We start from the raw sequence: 17,694 nt of genomic DNA, 5'->3' as shown, positions 1-17,694 counted from the left end.
GGGCACGAACCCGTGTCCCCTGCATCGGCAGGCGGACTCCCAACAACTGCGTCACCAGGGAAGCCCCTCATTGTAGTTTTGATTTGCATTTCTCTAATGATTAATGATGTTGAGCATTCTTTCATGTGTTTGTTGGCAATCTGTATATCTTCTTTGGAGAAATGTCTATTTAAGTCTTCTGCCCATTTTTGGATTGAGTTGTTTGTTTTTTTGATATTGAGCTGCATGAGCGGCTTGTAAATTTTGGGGATTAATCCTTTGTCACAAAAGACCCCGAATAGCCAAAGCAATCTTGAGAAAGAAAAAGGAGCTGGAGGAATCAGGCTCCCTGACTTCAGACTATACTACAGAGCTACAGTAATCAAGACAGTATGGTACTGGCACAAAAACAGAAATATAGGTCAATGAAACAGGAGAGAAAGCCCAGATATAAACCCACGCACATATGGTCACCTTATCTTTGATAAAGGAGGCAAGAATATACAGTGGAGAAAAGACAGTAAGTGGTGCTGGGAAAACGGGACAGGTACATGTAAAAGAATGAAATTAGAACACTCCCTAACACCATACACAAAAATAAACTCAAAATGGATTAAAGACCTAAATGTAAGGCCAGACACTATCAAACTCTTAGAGGAAAACATAGGCAGAACGCTCTATGACAGAAATCACAGCAAGATCCTTTTTGACCCACCTCCTAGAGAAATGGAAATAAAAACAAAAATAAACAAATGGGACCTAATGAAACTTCAAAGCCTTTGCACAGCAAAGGAAAGCATAAACAAGACGAAAAGACAGCCCTCAGAATGGGAGAAAATATTTGCAAATGAAGCAACTGACAAATGATTAATCTCCAAAATTTACAAGCAGCTCATGCAGCTGAATGTCATGGTTTTAATTTCATTTCCCTAAAGGTTAATGAAGCTGAGAATCTTTTCATGTGCTTATTTATCATCAATACATCCTCACTGTTGAAATGTCATGTCTTTTACCCATTTTCTAACTGAATTACTTGCCTATTTATTTATTTTACTATTGAGTTTTGAGGGTTCTTTATATACTCTAGATGTGAGACCTTTGTTGGATATGCGGATTGCAAACAGTTTCTCCAAGTCTGTAGCTTGTCTTTTCATCCACTTCATAGCATCTTTCATAGAACAAATCATTTTAATTTGCTTTCCCCCTAATATTAGTGATGGCAAGAATGTCTGCTTTCACCACCTGTTTTCAACACACTTGAAGTTCCAGGTAGCGCAATAAGACCAGAAAAAAGAAATATGAGGCAAATGAATTGGAAAGGAAGAGGTAAGTGTGTCCCTACTTGCAGATGGAATGATTGTCTATGCAGAAACTCCCAAGGAATCTGAAAACAAAACAAAACAGGACAAAAAAACCTCTTAGAACTAATAAGTGAGTTCAACAAGATCGTAGGATACAAGATTGACATGCAAAAATCAACTGCATTTGGGGACTTCCCTGGTGGCACAGTGGTTAAGACTCCATGCTCCCAATGCAGGGGGCCCAGGTTCAATTCCTGGTTAGGGAACTAGATCCCACATGCATCCTGCAACTAAGAGTTCACATGCCACAACTAAGGAGCCCGCCTGCCACAACTAAGGAGCCCACGTGCCGTAACTAGGACCCCGCACAACCAAATAAATAAATAAATATTTTTTAAAAACACAAAAATCAACTTATTTGTACATATGTGTACACACAACGAACATGGTAGTAAAAACACAATACCATTTACAACTGCTTCAAAGAAAATGAAATAAAATAAATCCAACAAAACACGTATAAGCTATATGCTGAAAATGACAAAATGCTGATGAAAGAAATCAAAGAAGACCTAAATAAATTGAGACATACCACATTCATATTGGAAGATCCAACATAGTAAAAATGTCAATCATCCTATCAAAATCCCGCAAGCTTTTCTGTAAACATAGACAAGCTAATTTTAAAATTTATATGGAAAGGCACAGACCTATAATGGTTAAAACAATTTTGCAAGAGAAGGAATCACTCTCCCTGACATTAAGACTTCCTACATGGCTACAGGAATCCAAAGTGTGGTAATGGCGAAAGGATAGACACATAGATCAATGAAACAGAATATAGAACTAGAAATAGGCCCCATACAAATATTCCCAATGATTTCTGACAAACGTGTAAAAACAATTCAGTGGAGGAAGAATAGCAAGTGAACCTTGACTTAAACCTTGCACCTTATAAAAAAATTAACTCAAAATGGACTATGGACTTAAATGTAAAACATAAAACTACAGAACTTTAGAAAAGGACATAGGAAAAATTCTTTATGACCTAAAAATTCTTTAGGCTAGGTGAGGAGTTTTTAAACTTGACACCAAAAGCATGATCCATAAAAGGAAGTATTGATAAAATGGAACTTCAATGAATTTAAAAACCATTGTTTCTTGAAAGTCTGTTAATTTGTAATTTAAGATTAGGCAAATTATGAAAATATATTTGTATTATTCATTTTTAACCTTAATTTACTGATGGCAAAAGCTGCTGCACTGCATTGTCTTGACAAGAAAAGGCACAGCTTTTCTGAATATAGCTGTAGTGGTTAACCAAATGATAACAGTGTAAGTAACTACAAAGAAATGAAGACCAAAAGAGTTCATGTTAATTTTACCTAGCATTATGATTCCTCATACATTGAGTTTTATAGCCATTATTAACTGTGAATTGCTAAAACCACACTTGTATTAATTGCAAAGATGTACTTGCTAACAAAGCAAAAAACCCATTAAAATGTACTTGTCACTTACAGAACAAAAGCAATAAGTTCCAAAACAAAAGAATTATTTTAAAAAATACTAAAATAAAGAGCTCATGTTCAACATTTCATATGTAACATTAATACTCTGCAGACTTACAAAACAGCACTTTGAATTGCTAAGACTAAAAACCCTTACACGATTGCCAGATAATGGTGACAGACTGTACTGAAGGTGCTTTATTGAAAATCTGGGCTGAAGGTATGGCAAAAAAAGAGAGTTAAAGTACCATTTTCTAATGAAGCCGCAGCTTGAAGAATTCAGGGACTGGTTAGTGATGCGAAGTGGTACCAACTCACAAAACAAAAGTAGCAAAGTATTTACCATTGCAACTTACTGACTGCACAGCTATTGCTAACATAGTGATTCAGTATATGTGTGATTTGAAAATGATGTGATAAGAAGGAAGAATTCTTCCTGTTCTCAGTTTGATTACTGATAAACACAACTAACTAGTCTTAAACTGCATAAAAATGCAAAGTACTACATTGTCATCAAATGTAATTTGTAAGTTTTGTGTAGGATTATGTTCTGGTAGTAGAGCTGCAATGACAACAAAACAAGTCTGAGGTAGTTATACAGATTAAAGAATTTATCCCAAAAGATAAACCAACACACTGCTTCATCAGGAAAGTCTTGCTACCAAAAAAAAAAAAAAAAAAAAAAAGGAACCCTGCCAGATGAACTGGACAGTGTGTTTAGTGATGTGGTAAGAATTTTTGATTTCGTAAAGGTTAATGTGTTAAATTTTGGATTACTCACTTCATTATGTGATAATATGGTAACTGATAATTAACAACTATTATTGCATGTTGAAGATGGTTAGAGGAGAAAGTTCTATCGAGAATGTTTCAACCACAGAGCAATACCAGTGTTGGCAAAGGAAGAGCCAGTTTGTTCCCAATGTTTTAAGCAGGTTTACTTAAAAATAAAAATGACTATAAAGTAACAATAAAAAGAAATAAATGGTTACATATTCTCAGATTTTCATATCCTTTAGAGTTATAATTGATAAACTCATCTTAAAATGTTAGCCACACATGACTGGTATACAGCTTGCAGCATGTAAGACTCCCTGTGTGATTTCCACAACACACAAACTGGTCTACATCCAGTTCACCAAGGCCAACCCACTGTCATGCTCTTGGATGTCACAGCAATATATCAAACTGCTTTGAAAGTTTCTAAATGCGTACTCTCAGTTTCAGAAAACTTATCTTGCTGCAAATAACACAGACTGTTGCTGGTCCAAGACCATACTTTAAGTAGCTCTGGTGGACAAAATTTCTGAAAAGAGTAGAGAGGGGCATAAGTAAGAACACTTGACAGCTCAAGGCTCTATGAAAAGCCAATAAGGCCACAATGGATGCATTTCCTTGTTTTGAACCACTATTTTCCATCAAATCTAAGCATCCTTAATTGTAAAATACATCACTATTTTACATAATGCTAAGAAAAACACTGTCAATTAAGCTGACAGATGACTTATTATAAAACACATTTTGAGTTTAAAGAAGGTATAATGATGGGGCAAAAAAAGTGCTCCTCAGAATCACAAAATACAATATTTATAGTTTTTATGGTTTCTATAAGGAATATAAAATAAGAACAAATATAAACAAATTAATTATGATGAAGAATATATAAAATAAAAACTATGCTAATGCGTTTTCTGTTAAAAGGATAAAACAACATTAATTATAGGAACAGGTAACATCAGATTCATACTACTTAAATTTTCAGCATTTTGGGGACATTTGTCATTTTTTTACCACCCAGTTTATATTCATTCTTTATTAAAAAAAAAACAAAACAAAACTCTCAGTTTGCTTTGGAAAACCATTCCTCTCTCATTCTCAGCTGTATGGCCTGGAGTAGTCCTGACAGACCTTGATGGACCAGCATCTCCCATAGTGATCAGTTTAGGGAAAGGGCTATAACTGAAGCGGAAACAGTGAAATGCTAGGAGATATTGGCTCAAGCTTCTGAGAAAAATAAACTCCCCCTGTCCTCCAGGGAGTTTCTGGGAGAGGACATTTTTCTACCTCCGACGTAATACTACCTTAGAATGGAGAATTGTAGAACCCATGCAGCCAATTTGCTATCACAAGGGAGAGTTTATCACTCTTGGGGTGTAACTACATAAAGCCTAAGAGAGCAGAGATTTAACATTTGTTCTGATAACAACTCTGCAAAATTTGCCTACCAGGACAAATGCCTCGTAGCCCCTGTTGTCTTATGACCGAGGTGTGGATTTTCATATTCCTTGTCGACGTGGTGAGAGCTGCTTTCCCCACCGACCCCGCAGTGCCTGCTAACTAATGTCTTCCCCTCCTCACTTCTGCAGCACAGGAAAGCAGTTCAGTAAAAGTAGGCCTTTTGGGGCACAGATCTAAAGTCACATTCCCTAATTAATCAGTAATAAAGATCATAGTAGAATCACCATATGTCTAATTCTTGTGTTTATCCCTTGGCTAGTTCCAAATTTAGGAGGAAAATAAAGAATTGTTAATGGTTGACTCAAACCCAAAAATATTATTATCTTTATTTTACATATGAGAAAACTAGGTTTCAGAGAAGATGAGCAATTTGCAGAAAGTCACCAAAATCTAAAATGTGTGGCAAAATTGGCAGTCAAACCCAGGGACCTCTCATTAACTCTGAAGTCTACTTTTTTTTCCCAATGTGCTCACATGCATGTATTTCTGTTCATTAAAAACAGGCACACATCATCAACATTCTCTAACAAAATTCTAAAAACTGTACGTGTGGGTGGAGGGAAAGAAAAGGAAGATGAACTCATGTTTACGATGCACCTACCACGCTCCAGACACTGTCCGAAGCCATTCATCTGCACTGCGTACTTTAATTCTCACAACCACCTCGAAGAACCTGCAGCAGTTAAGTGAGAAGCAGGCTCACAAAGCTCACAGGCTCTCTATTTACTCGGTTGCTCTTGAAGGCCAAATATTAGTCTTCAGTTATTAGAAGGCTGTTAAAAGTACAGTGTTTACTAACAGCATCAGTTTATCTGCTTAATTCACACACTTACTGAAAAGTTCTTTTCAGTGGCACAGAACACAACATCCACACATAGGAACAGCCCTGTCTGGACCACGCCAGCACTGCAGCGAACAATGACGGGTCCCGTAACGTGGCTCTTCCTCACATAACGAACATACTTTATAAAACCTTCTGCTGAGGCAGGAGTGCCATGGTCTGGCCACTTGGTGAACTGCAAGTGTTTTACAAAGTGACTAGCTCCTGTCTGTGGGGGTGGGGTGGGGAGGGAGAGAGGGAGAAAGGGAGAGAGGGTGGGAGAGAGGGAGAGAGAGAAGGAGGGAGGGAGGGAGAGGAAGGCAGAGAGAGAGGAGAGATTTATCAACGTCTTATAGTAGAGATCTTCTTTTAATTTCTAATATGCCAGAAATAGTAATAATAATGGCTATATGGTAATAGGATAATAAAAATAAAAATACTAACAGGTGACAGGAATTTAGCCCTTACTCTGTGCCAGGTACTGTGCTAAGGACTTCACACGCATTATCTCATTTAATCCTCACATCAACCCTGGGGAGGCAAGCACTGTGATATCCTCAGTTTACAGATGAAAAGTAAGCGTTTGATTGACTGACAGACGTATGCTAGGTCAGAGGGCTCATATGTTTAGAGCTGGGGCAATAACGTAGTCCTCCCAAATCTAACTGTACCATCTTTCTTCTGCACCATGAGAAGGTAGAAGAGTCCAAACAAACCAAGAATCCAAAACACTTAGGATGAGAGATGAGCTAACATGTTAGGAATAAGATAGAAAAGCAATCTATCTTGGCTTAAATATTATGATACCAAATTTAATTAAAACAGTAAGTGCTGTCAAGCTGCTTAACCGGGATTTGGTGGGGGGCAACCTCCTCCGGTGATGAGAAATAGGGCAGGTAATGACCATGTGAGTAGACTCTGGTCCCCACTCTTGTGCTGAACCCCCTGAAAGTGGAGCCATGGAACTCTCCTCAGGGTTGACAGATAAAGCACTTTGAGTTTACCGATCATCCTTTCCAGAGGGTTCACCCTTTCCCCAACGTGGAGCCCTCATTTTACTTCACTGGGCACCCTCGTGAAAAAACTCAGGAAGGGTTTCTCACTGCTCCTTTGCTTCTCCCTAATGTACCACTTTTTTCCACGTTCCAAATAGAAATACAATTTTCCTAAGCTCCAAATAGAAAACTTCAATTTTGAATCATTGGTACATGAAATTGGATGAGGAAAACGACACTTGAAAGTCTTGTGAAGGCACCAAATTGAGGATAGCTCTCACTCCATCACATATTTTAGGGATGAAATCTTTCATGCACTGTTGACCACTGAGAAACTGCACGAAGGTGGGCCTCACTGGTTTCCTGACACAGTGCCATGATGCAGATTCTCCAAACATCAACCCCATGGTCTTGAGGCTTGCAGGCCTCAGCCCAAAGGCCACCATCCTAGACGCCCTTGTCAAGGGTGCACAGGTGGAACCGAGCATTTGAACCCTTGCAGACAGATCATTCCTCTGGGCCTCCCACCTGGCCTGTATTCTCCAAGCATGCTGTCCTTCTCCTGCCATAGCAAGTATCACATGTTATTTGGAACTGGTGTTTTCCTTCCCCACTAGACTGTAAGCACTCTAAGAGGTGAGGCTGTTTCTGTTTTCTATCTCCAGCATCTGGCAAAATACTTGGTTAGTAGGAGGTAATCAACAAGTCTTAGGAGAGTGAAGGATCAGGCAAATCCCCAGGTGTACAGAGCAAAAGCAGGGCCTAGCACACAGCCAGCAAGCTCTCCATAAATGTCAGCCATTATTACTATTCTTGGCCTCCTTTGTCACCACTCTATGCTCTGATCCTCATGCTCTTCAATTCTATCTTTTCCCCTCCCTTCCCACTTCTCTAGCCCTTCAACATCTCCCTTTGCACTCAGGCCCCCATGCCACAGTAAACTCGTGGAAACCATCATCACTTCCCTAAATGCTTCTTTCACTTCCTGGCCTTACCTCCCATGGGCACTGCACTCTGCAGCCCTCTCTGATCAAGGCCACCTATTTTCCTGTACTCCAGGTACCACAGAGCCTAGAGGTTAGGTTGCATACCGCTTGCTGCCCAATGCTATTTCCATTCATTATTCCTTCTCTTTGTACAAAAACCTCTCTTCCTTTTGAGTTTCATACCTCTTAGCTTCACCTTCTCATTGCTATCACCCTACCACAGATTCTGACCAGGCCAATTTGGGATCTCAACAGCCAAACAGACACTCTAACCTCACATTTTTATTTCTCTCTTGCAGAGGAGACCATTTCTTTCTTCTGGTCCTCACAATGTGATCACTCCTTGGACTCACCATCACCTATAATGTCCAGTATCAAAAATCTTCCAGTTCTTAGATTCCAACATCATTTTCTGAGCAGAAGCTGTTATGCTACCACCTCATTTGTGCTTCACTTCAACTCCAACAATGTGACTAAAGGAAGCTCTCCTGTCCTTGTTGTCCTCCATTTCCTCCTTGCCCCTGATTCCATCCATCTCCCTAAATTTAGACTTCATGGCTGATTATCTAAATCATTCTCTTACCAAACTGTCAACTCCTTTCATCCTTTGAATCCTGCCACATATACTAAGCAACATCCCTCCCTGGGTAAGTCTCATAACCTGTGTTCAGGAATCCCATGGTTAGGAAAAAATTAATCACATAGTTGCATATTTTATTGTTATTGCAAATTATGAGTTCCAACCTCAGCACCTCCAGCAACACTTTTCCTAATCATTGTCTGTGCTCCAATCAACTTCTTTGATGATGACTCCAAATCTCATCACTCTTTTCAAGTTTCCGGTTTAACTCCCATCCCCTTCACTCCTATAGAACACATGTATCACCTACCTGCTAATCAAATCCACTTAGAGCAATGTAACATCACTTTCTCCTATAAATCATTCCTTTTCTATTTTCTGAGTCTCTTAGAGCAAGAAATGAATTATTCTATGAATTATTCTAGACCAATACTTCCCAATAGAACTTTCTACAATGATGCAGATGCTCTATATCTTTGCTGCCTATATGGTAGCCACTAGTAACATGTGATTAAATACTAGAAGTGTGGATACTACAAATGAGAAACTGAATTTGTTATTTTATGTAAGTTTAAATAATTTAAATATAAAATAGCCAAATGTGGCTATCGCATTTGACAGCATAATTTTTGAACGCTCCTTTTAAGTCACAAGTCATAAGTCACATAAAGTCTTTCAATTTTATCTGAAAAACACCAGACTTTGCTTTCTATCTAATTGTTAACTGCCCTAGTTGATCATGGACGCTTCTTACTAAAATTGTTCAGTGTCTCCCAATTATCTTCATAACGAAGTTCATGTTCCTTAGCTGAAATCCAAGACATTTCATGTTCTGGCTTTCTCTACTTATTTTCCATAGCCTCATCTCACCTCTCATTACTCCCTGGCATTGAACTTTTACATTCCAGAAACACTTAACTACTTGTACCTCTCTATACGTATCCCATGCTATTTTATACCTCGATCATCTACTTCCTCTTTCCATCTTTCTCATTTGGGTTATTCTCAATCCAGATGTCACCTCCTCTAGCAAATCTTCCCCCCAAGCCCAAGGAGAGCTAAGTACTTTCCTTCTGAGCTCCCAAAGCATCCCATACAAATCTCAATATTACCACATTCATTGAGCACAGTAACTGGAGGTACCAGTAAGCGCACTGAACTCTTTGCTACTCAGTAAGGAGCAACAGTGCCTGGCACAGCGATTATCAGGTTATCTTAAGGACTCCATACATATCTGTCACTCTCAGCAGAAGCAGCCGAAGTACATCCCAGGATTAGGCAACTTCCAACACTCACTCTCAACCGCCCCAACTCACCTTTTCAATTTTTTCGCCTCTCCAGTCAGAGTTTGGTTAGGCAGAAGTAGAGGTGGTGTTGTCTTAGTTTCTGGTACCCGGGAGAAGTAAAAACAAGTTACTTTAAAAGTATCCCCAGCTATGTCCCATCTTACTCCTAACTTCTCATCCTGACACGTGTGCTTATATAATGAAATATATATCTAACACTGATTTTTTTTAACTTACAGACTTCTTGACAACTTGAAATATTCGAATGATGAAATATTGAAGTATCTGGTAGTTCTCCAGGAAGATATGACAATTTTTCAGTTCCAAAGGTTTCTTCATAGAAATGGGCCAGTGATGGTGGCATTTGATAACTCCACCTTCTACCTCTCTGGTTATCATGACAATAACATTATTTTCCAAAACCATTTGCCAAAAGTCATTTGTGGTAGTTGGCAGTGGTCCCTGGGTAGCAATATAATAATACTTCTCCAGAATTGACTATTTTAATATAACTAACATTGATGTAGTCCTTGTTTTCTCCAAGAGTAACACATGTTGAATCATCTATTACAAACACAGAAACATAGGGTAGACAAAGGAATAGCAGGAGATGCAATACACCCAGATTTCATGAAACCCTTTCACACAGGTAAATCCATTTATCTCTTTGACCAACAGAGAAGGTGGCATAGGAATTTCTTTTCAAAGGGTTATTTCAGTCCATGAATTTAAATTTTTCCCTCCCCAAAACCTACTGGCATGACCTAAGAAATATACAATTAGGTTAAGGTAGCTTTTTGAAAAGTCAGTTTCTGAACAGAGAAGGATGCCATCGGTATCCAGACATTTTGAGAGATTTCTGTTACATATGGCACAGGCAGGAATAGGCCAAGGGAGGTACCTCCTAGCCTGTGACTGAACACAGCAAAGGAGGAGGCCTCTGAGGGGGCAAGTGAATGAATGACATTCTCCTACAAATCCAGAAAACCTGCAAGCCCAGAGCAGCAGAGCCAGGAGGGAGAAAAAAAAAAAAAAAAGATTGGGGTACTTGAGCAGATACAAATCCCAGGATTACTGTAATTCTACCAATGCCCCCCACACAAGGCAGCCATATTTTATGTCCATTCCCAGCCTTCACGTGGTGAAGTGGCATGCTAATCAAAGGTATTGTGGCAAAAGGATGCTACAAAGGGGATTTGCTCCAAGTAACATGGGACTCGTCCAACATGGACTATTATAACAAATATGAGAGGGGAAAATCCAACTACTTGGCTCACTAATAAACTCCACTGGCCCAGGAACTCTCTTCACTTTACACAGACATCTGGAGCTCTGGTTCCACCACTGCTCCCACAGAGAGAATAAAAGGAGGGTCCTTCCCTGCCATGCAGTGGTCTCACCAATAGTTCCTCTCCATTACTTAAGGTCATGCGACCCACTTATCTCCCCAAAACACTATGAGCAAGATCACTGAAGAGGGCTTACACAATTTCTGACAGAATCTTTCTCAAATTCCAAAATAGCAAACATAAATCTCTCCTTGTAAATATGAATAAATAGAAAAAACAATCACTAGATATATAAAGATATCTAGCACTTCACAAAAGTAAATCATTCTGAGAAATCACAGCAAATGTTTTCCTTTCTATAAGAGAGAAGAATACTTTAAAAACTCCTATTTGTATTTTAAATGAAATTTCAGCAAACATTATTTTATTATTTAAAAGAATGATGTATATCTGTTTGACATAAATTTTTATATTATTAAATTATAAAGGAGGTAAAAGAGCATTAAAGTGAGATCTTTCATCATATATATGTATGTATACATATATATCATATATAAACATCTGATTAAAAAACTTGGCAAGTATTCATCAAAATGCTAGCAGTGACTATTATCTAAATTTTTATAGTGAATATGTACCATTTTGCAGAAGAAAATAATTTTTTATTTTCAAAAGGGAGATTTAACATGTAAAAATGAAACAATCTAAAGTAATAAAAGCTTGCTTTCAAATAAAAACCACAATTACTCAATTAAAATCCCTAAAATGAGAAGCGAACAGAAAAACAAATTAGTGATTTAGAAAACCAGCTTAAGGAATTTTCCCAGAACTCAAAAAAAAAAAAAGTGAAAAAAATGACAATGATTATTAAAATACTAAAGGATGCAGAGCATATAAAAGGAATATATAAAAGGAAGGAGTTTCAGAAACAAACTATGGAACACAGGCATACCTCAGAGATATAGTGGGTTTGGTTCCGGACCACCACAATAAAGGTACTATCGCAATAAGCGAGTCACATGAATTTTTTTGTTCCCCAGTGCGTATAAAAGTTATGTTTACACTATACTGTAGTCTACTAAATGTGCAATAACATTATGTCTATAAAACAATATACGTATTTTAATTAAAAAATACTTTACTGCTAAAAAATGCTAACCATCATCTGAGCCTGCAGCAAGCTGTAATCTTTTTGCAACAGTAACATCAAAGATCACTGATCATATCACTATAACAAACATAATCATAATGAAAAAGTTTGACATATTGCGAAAATTACCAAAATGTGACACAGAGACATGAAGTGAGGCAATGCTGTTGGAAAAATGTGCTCAACACAGGGTTGCCACAAACTTTCAATTTGTAAAAAACACAGTATCTGCAAAGTACAATAAAGTGTAGGGCTATAAAACCAGGTATGTCTGTATTTAGCAAGAAAGAAAAAACTCAAGTAGTCACAGGAGAAAAGTTCCCCTCAAAAAGGAGACAGTAAGAGATGATCATGAGCCCACTGCCACAAATAATCTGCCTCCAAGTGAGTTCCTTAATCAGAAGCAAGGCTGTGTGGACTACCATGATGGTGGATAAGGCATCCTGCAGGTCCAGATGGTAGATCTGGTAGAAGCTTGTTGCAAGGAAAGCAAATCCATATCTAGTGTCTATTTTAGTATGAAAAAAAGCACCATTCTTTCTATGACAGAAGCAGTCCAATGTAATCAACCTGCCATCAAGTAGCTAGCTGGCTGATCACCCTGGGAAATGGTGCCATACTGGGGCCTCAGTGTTGGTCTCTGCTGCTGGCAGACTGGGCACTCAGCAGTGACCATAGCAAGGCCAGCGTTGGTGAGTGGAATTCCATGTTGATGAGGAGGAGCCCATGCACAGCTTCTTTTCCTGCCAGCATGTCTACTTTGTTCATAAATCCACTGGGTAATGACAGGAGTGGCTGGGAAAGAGGCTGACCAGTATCTACAGAATAGGTCATCCTATCCACCTGATTATTAAAACCTCTTCTTAAAGCACCCTTTGATGAGCATTCACAAAGGACACAAATATATTCATGTTTTTGGCCCTTTCAGAGAGATCTATACACATTTCTCTCTCCCAGATTTCCTTATGACCAATTTTCCAGTTATGTTTCTTCCAAGTCCTTGACCATCCAGCTAAACAACTGACTATAGGCCATGAATTAGTAAAGATTTGTACCCCTGGCCATTTCTGTTTCCAAGCAAAATGAACAACCAAGCGCACTGCTCAAAGTTCTACCAATGGGGAAGATTTCCCTTCAGTACTGTCCTTCAGGCATGTCCCCAAAACAGCACTGTAGTGCAGCTGCTGTCCACTTCCAGGTGGTGCCTGCGTATGGTGCAGAACCACCTGTAAACCAGATCCCAGTTTTCTCTTCTTCAGTCAATTGATCATAGGCAACTTGTCATGAAGCCACAGGTACAGGCTGAGAAAGAGGAGGTAATGTAGCAGGAGAGGGGACCATGGGCATTTTAGCCACTTCATATAACTTATTTGTACCTTCAGAGCCTGCTCAAGCCCGACCTTGTATACACCACTTCCATTTGATAATGGAATGCTGCTGTGCACGCCCAACTTTCAGGCTCATGGTTAAGTGTTCAGTCTCTACTAAGGCCCAGTAGCTGGTCAAAAGCTGTTTCTCAAAAGGAACAGCCCTCAAGAGTAGAGATTGAGTTCCAAGGATATTTATCATATCACTGTACATTATAATGTTTTTAAAAGAACTACCCTAGGTGACCAACCAGAAGAGATCGACTATACAGATAATTACGTAGTCATACAATGGAACATTATTTAGCTTTTAAAAAGTGAAATGTAAATATATATTCATTAAAAAGACATGTTTACAAAGGAATATGCTTGTTTTTATTTTTTAAATACATTTATATTCAAAATTCCACTTCTACCTAAAATGTAGAAAGGTAGTATGAGCATCACTCACATACTAACAACATATAAAAGTTGAAAAAAACAAAATAAAAAAAATTTTGAACCCATCAGAGAGCTGTGGTTACAGGCCAACGAAGTATTCTGAAATCTAAGGAAAGACAGCCTCCTAAGGAGAGACAGGTCACTTGTGGCGGTCACAGTGTGTGTAGGGCACACTGGCTCACTTGTGGCAGCTGAGGGGTGAACAAGATGCCAGATACTATACAGAAAGCATTCAGATAAGAAAAAGCCCAATATATTGCTAAAGGCTGAATGAGCAATTCAGCCTAGTATGAGCATATAGAACCCCAGAAAGCCATAGATACAGAGAGTGTGCACACCTCACAGACTCAACAGACCTCCATAAGTGCTCATAAGAAGGACTGGAGACAGGATAGGAAATGGAAGGAACCCTTCTCTCAGTGGCATAGGCTTAGAGGAGGAAAGCTACTGCCACTGCTGTAAATGTTGAAAAGCCCCACTTGGACCTACCTCCCCAACAGAACAAAAGTCTTCAACTGCAGGGGCAATAGCAGCAAACCCTGTTGTGCACAGGTGAATACAGTACAGTTGGGAAAAGGGCAGAAGAAAAACCCTCCACTCCTGGAGGAGGGCCGGAAACATCCTTGATCCCAGGATCCTATACCAATACTATTATGAGTCTCCTACCACTAAGCAAGGGACAGGAAACCCTCTCCCACACTAGACCTACCAAAAATATAAGGCAGAGTTTGAATGTCATAGAGAGGAGAGGCAGCTCCACCTGCTTAGATCCCACCGCTTAGATCCAGAGATAGAGGACCGCCAGGCTGAGACTGGGCTACAACAACAAGCACCAGGCTACTGCTGGAGAGAGAGCAAGGGTAGGGAGATGACTCCTAAAGCACAGGCACATGGGAAAGACCTAAAGTTAAGGATGGACTAGGAATGGTAAAAGAAACTCTCTAACATTCCAGTTGCCACCTAAGTACAAGTTAAACCTTGAGAAATTTTAAGTCAATAGTTCACTACAGTTCAAAATCCAGTTCATGTCCTCAACATGCTGAATCAATGACCTAACGACCTAGCAGAGCAACAGGCACAACTTTTTCCAACTGTATTGTATTCACCTGTGCACAAACACCAACACTGTCAAAATTTATGAGACACACAAAGAACCAGCAGCAGCAACAGCAGCAAAAATCACTGTCAAAGAACAAAACAATCAACAGGAAAACAAAAAAACTCAGAAATAACACATCTATTAGAATTATCAGAGAGGGAATTTGAAATAACTATAGTTAATATGTTTAAACTCTTGTGGAAAAGGTGGACAACATGCATGAACTGATGCAGAATTTTTTTAACATCTTTATTGGAGTATAATTGCTTTACAATGGTGTGTTAGTTTCTGCTTTATAACAAAGTGAATCAGCTATACGTATACATATATCCCCATATCTCTTCCTCTTGCGTCTCCCTCCCTCTCACCCTCCCCAATACAGAATTTGAACAGAGATGAAAACTATAAGTCAAATGGAAGTGTTAACAACAAAAAAATTACATTATAAAAGAGCTAAAAAAATGCTTTCAGGGGCCTCCCTGGTGGCGCAGTGGTTGAGAGTCCGCCTGCCGATGCAGGGGATACGGGTTCGTGCCCCGGTCCGGGAGGATCCCACATGCCGCGGAGCGGCTGGGCCCGTGAGCCATGGCCGCTGAGCTTGCGCGTCCGGCAACGGGAAAGGCCACGACAGTGAGAGGCCCACATATGGCAAAAAAAAAAAAAAAATGCTTTCAATGGGTTCATTAGTAGAGTCAGCACAGCTGAGGGAAGAGTTAATAAGCTTGAAGACAGGTTAATAAAAAGTGCCTTAACTGAAACACAAAGAGAAAAAAGAGTAGGAGGAAAAGAAAGTAAAAAAGCATATTGGTACAGCCTCTTTGGAAAATAGTTTGTCATTTATATACTTATGACTCCGAAATCTCACTCCTAGATATTTACCTTAAAGAAATGGAAACTTAGGTTTACACAAAACCGGTGTGTGAATATTTGTAATGCTTTTATCCATAATTGCCAAATCTGGAAACAACTCAAGTGTCCTTCAAACTGTAAACGGCTAAACAAACTGGTGTAGCCATATAATAGAATACTACTCAGCAAATTTTTTAAAGTTAGATACTGGTAAATGCAATGATGTGGAGAGCTTTACACTAAGTGCAAAATACTCAAAATGCAACATATTTATGATTCCATCCACATGACACTTTGAAAAAGACAAAAGTAAAGAGAATGAAAACAGATTACAGGTAGCCAGGTGTTGGTGGTGGAGTTAGAAGCTGACTACACAAGAGCACAAGAGAAATTTGAGGGGTGAAGGAAATGTACTGTATCTTGACAGTAGTGGTAGACCTTTGTCTAACCTTATAGAACTGTATGCTAAAAGGGTGAATTTTACAGTATATAAGTTATACTTCAGTATTTAAAAAGTATTTTCTTGTAAACTATTTTTGTGTGAGACCTGTACTTTAATAATTATATAGTGTGATATTGCCTTAATTAGATTCGATATGCCTCAAATAAAAAAAAGTCATCAGAGAAGACGATTCTGGCACTTGATGAGAGGTTGAAAGGTGATCTCTAAGATCTTCTCTGACTCCAAGGTTTCTGAGGTATGTATGTGATTCTTCAACCTTACACACAATAATTATATATGTATGTTTTTCTCCATGGTTATATTTATATTATATACAAATGTAAATACATATACACAGAAAAAAGTTGGTATATTCTTCAGTATTATGACTTATTTTATTATATATATCTGTATTTTCTTTTTCCCCACAACATGTGATAATGTATAATCCAAAAAAAGTTATTATTTTACTTACAAAGTATATACTGTGCAACAAATTAAAATTAAGAAAATGAAGAAGCAGGTCATATTCAAGGCTATACAAATCATTAAGAAATACAAACAGATCATTTTATTAAATTGACATGTTTGCTATACTAAAATATTTAAAGAAAGGGTAGAAATGTGCCCTTTATGAATGTGAGGTGTGGAGTATTTTCTTCATTTTTAAAGGAAAATTCTAGAAAATCATGTTTTCCCCATTTGAAAAAGTTTTTCCTAGCTCAGGACCTGCATTTATATTAGAAATTTCTTTGTGCATACCCCTGAAATACAGCCTCTTCAAGAATTTGCTAATAAAATGGTATGAGGTCACACCCTGAAGTTTAGGGGTGTCAGTATGGGAAGGCCCTGCAAGCTCTTCATCCTCACTGCTCGACTTCGTTTTTAGAAAGAAGTTACTGGTTGTCCACAAGCTGGGGTCACTCTCACTAGTAAAGAAATTTATATTTGTACATGGTTTCAGAGAATGTATATATTTAAGAAGGAATCTCTGATAATCTATATTAATTATTCAATTGACATTCACCTCCATTTCAGTTCAGCCACATATTTCCATTGTCAGCCCCTGGAACTGGCCCACTTTCAAAGAGATAATTCCAAAGATTAAATGCCTGATCACAAACTCCAACTCCTCTCCCTTCCACCTGGCTTGCAAACTAGCCGCCTTGGATCAAGCCACCTATTCACTTTCTTTCCTCCTTTATCCAGGCTGTGGTGGAAGAAGATTACTGGAGTCCTGGGTTTTCTAGTATCAGCAGAGAGCCATTTGGAAAACACTGGTACGTCTCTATTGCATTTCCTCTACCATTCCTAATTGCCGTATTACCACCCTCATGTAGTCCCCTTCTCAATTCTCTGCT

At 38.6% G+C, this 17,694-nt stretch overlaps 1 protein-coding gene across 1 annotated transcript in view; it reads right to left on the bottom strand.

Moving 5' to 3' along the window:
* Positions 1-10,264, bottom strand: part of PTPN20 (protein tyrosine phosphatase non-receptor type 20) — a 14,108-nt gene extending 3,844 nt beyond the window's left edge. Inside the window, exons 1-2 of the mRNA XM_007453441.1 lie at positions 9,934-10,264; positions 5,863-6,078 (exon numbers count right to left, since the gene is read on the bottom strand). Coding sequence (XP_007453503.1) covers positions 5,863-6,078; positions 9,934-10,122 — 405 coding nt within the window. The 5' untranslated portion in view covers positions 10,123-10,264. The remainder of the gene's footprint in view (positions 1-5,862; positions 6,079-9,933) is intronic.
* Between the last annotated feature and the right edge of the window lie 7,430 nt (positions 10,265-17,694).

Source organism: Lipotes vexillifer, unplaced genomic scaffold (assembly GCF_000442215.2).
Source record: "Lipotes vexillifer unplaced genomic scaffold, Lipotes_vexillifer_v1.1 scaffold2641, whole genome shotgun sequence".
Lineage (NCBI taxonomy): Eukaryota > Metazoa > Chordata > Mammalia > Artiodactyla > Lipotidae > Lipotes > Lipotes vexillifer.
The sequence above is the reverse complement of the archived record's forward strand: the minus strand, read 5'-3'. Positions and strand labels throughout refer to the sequence as shown.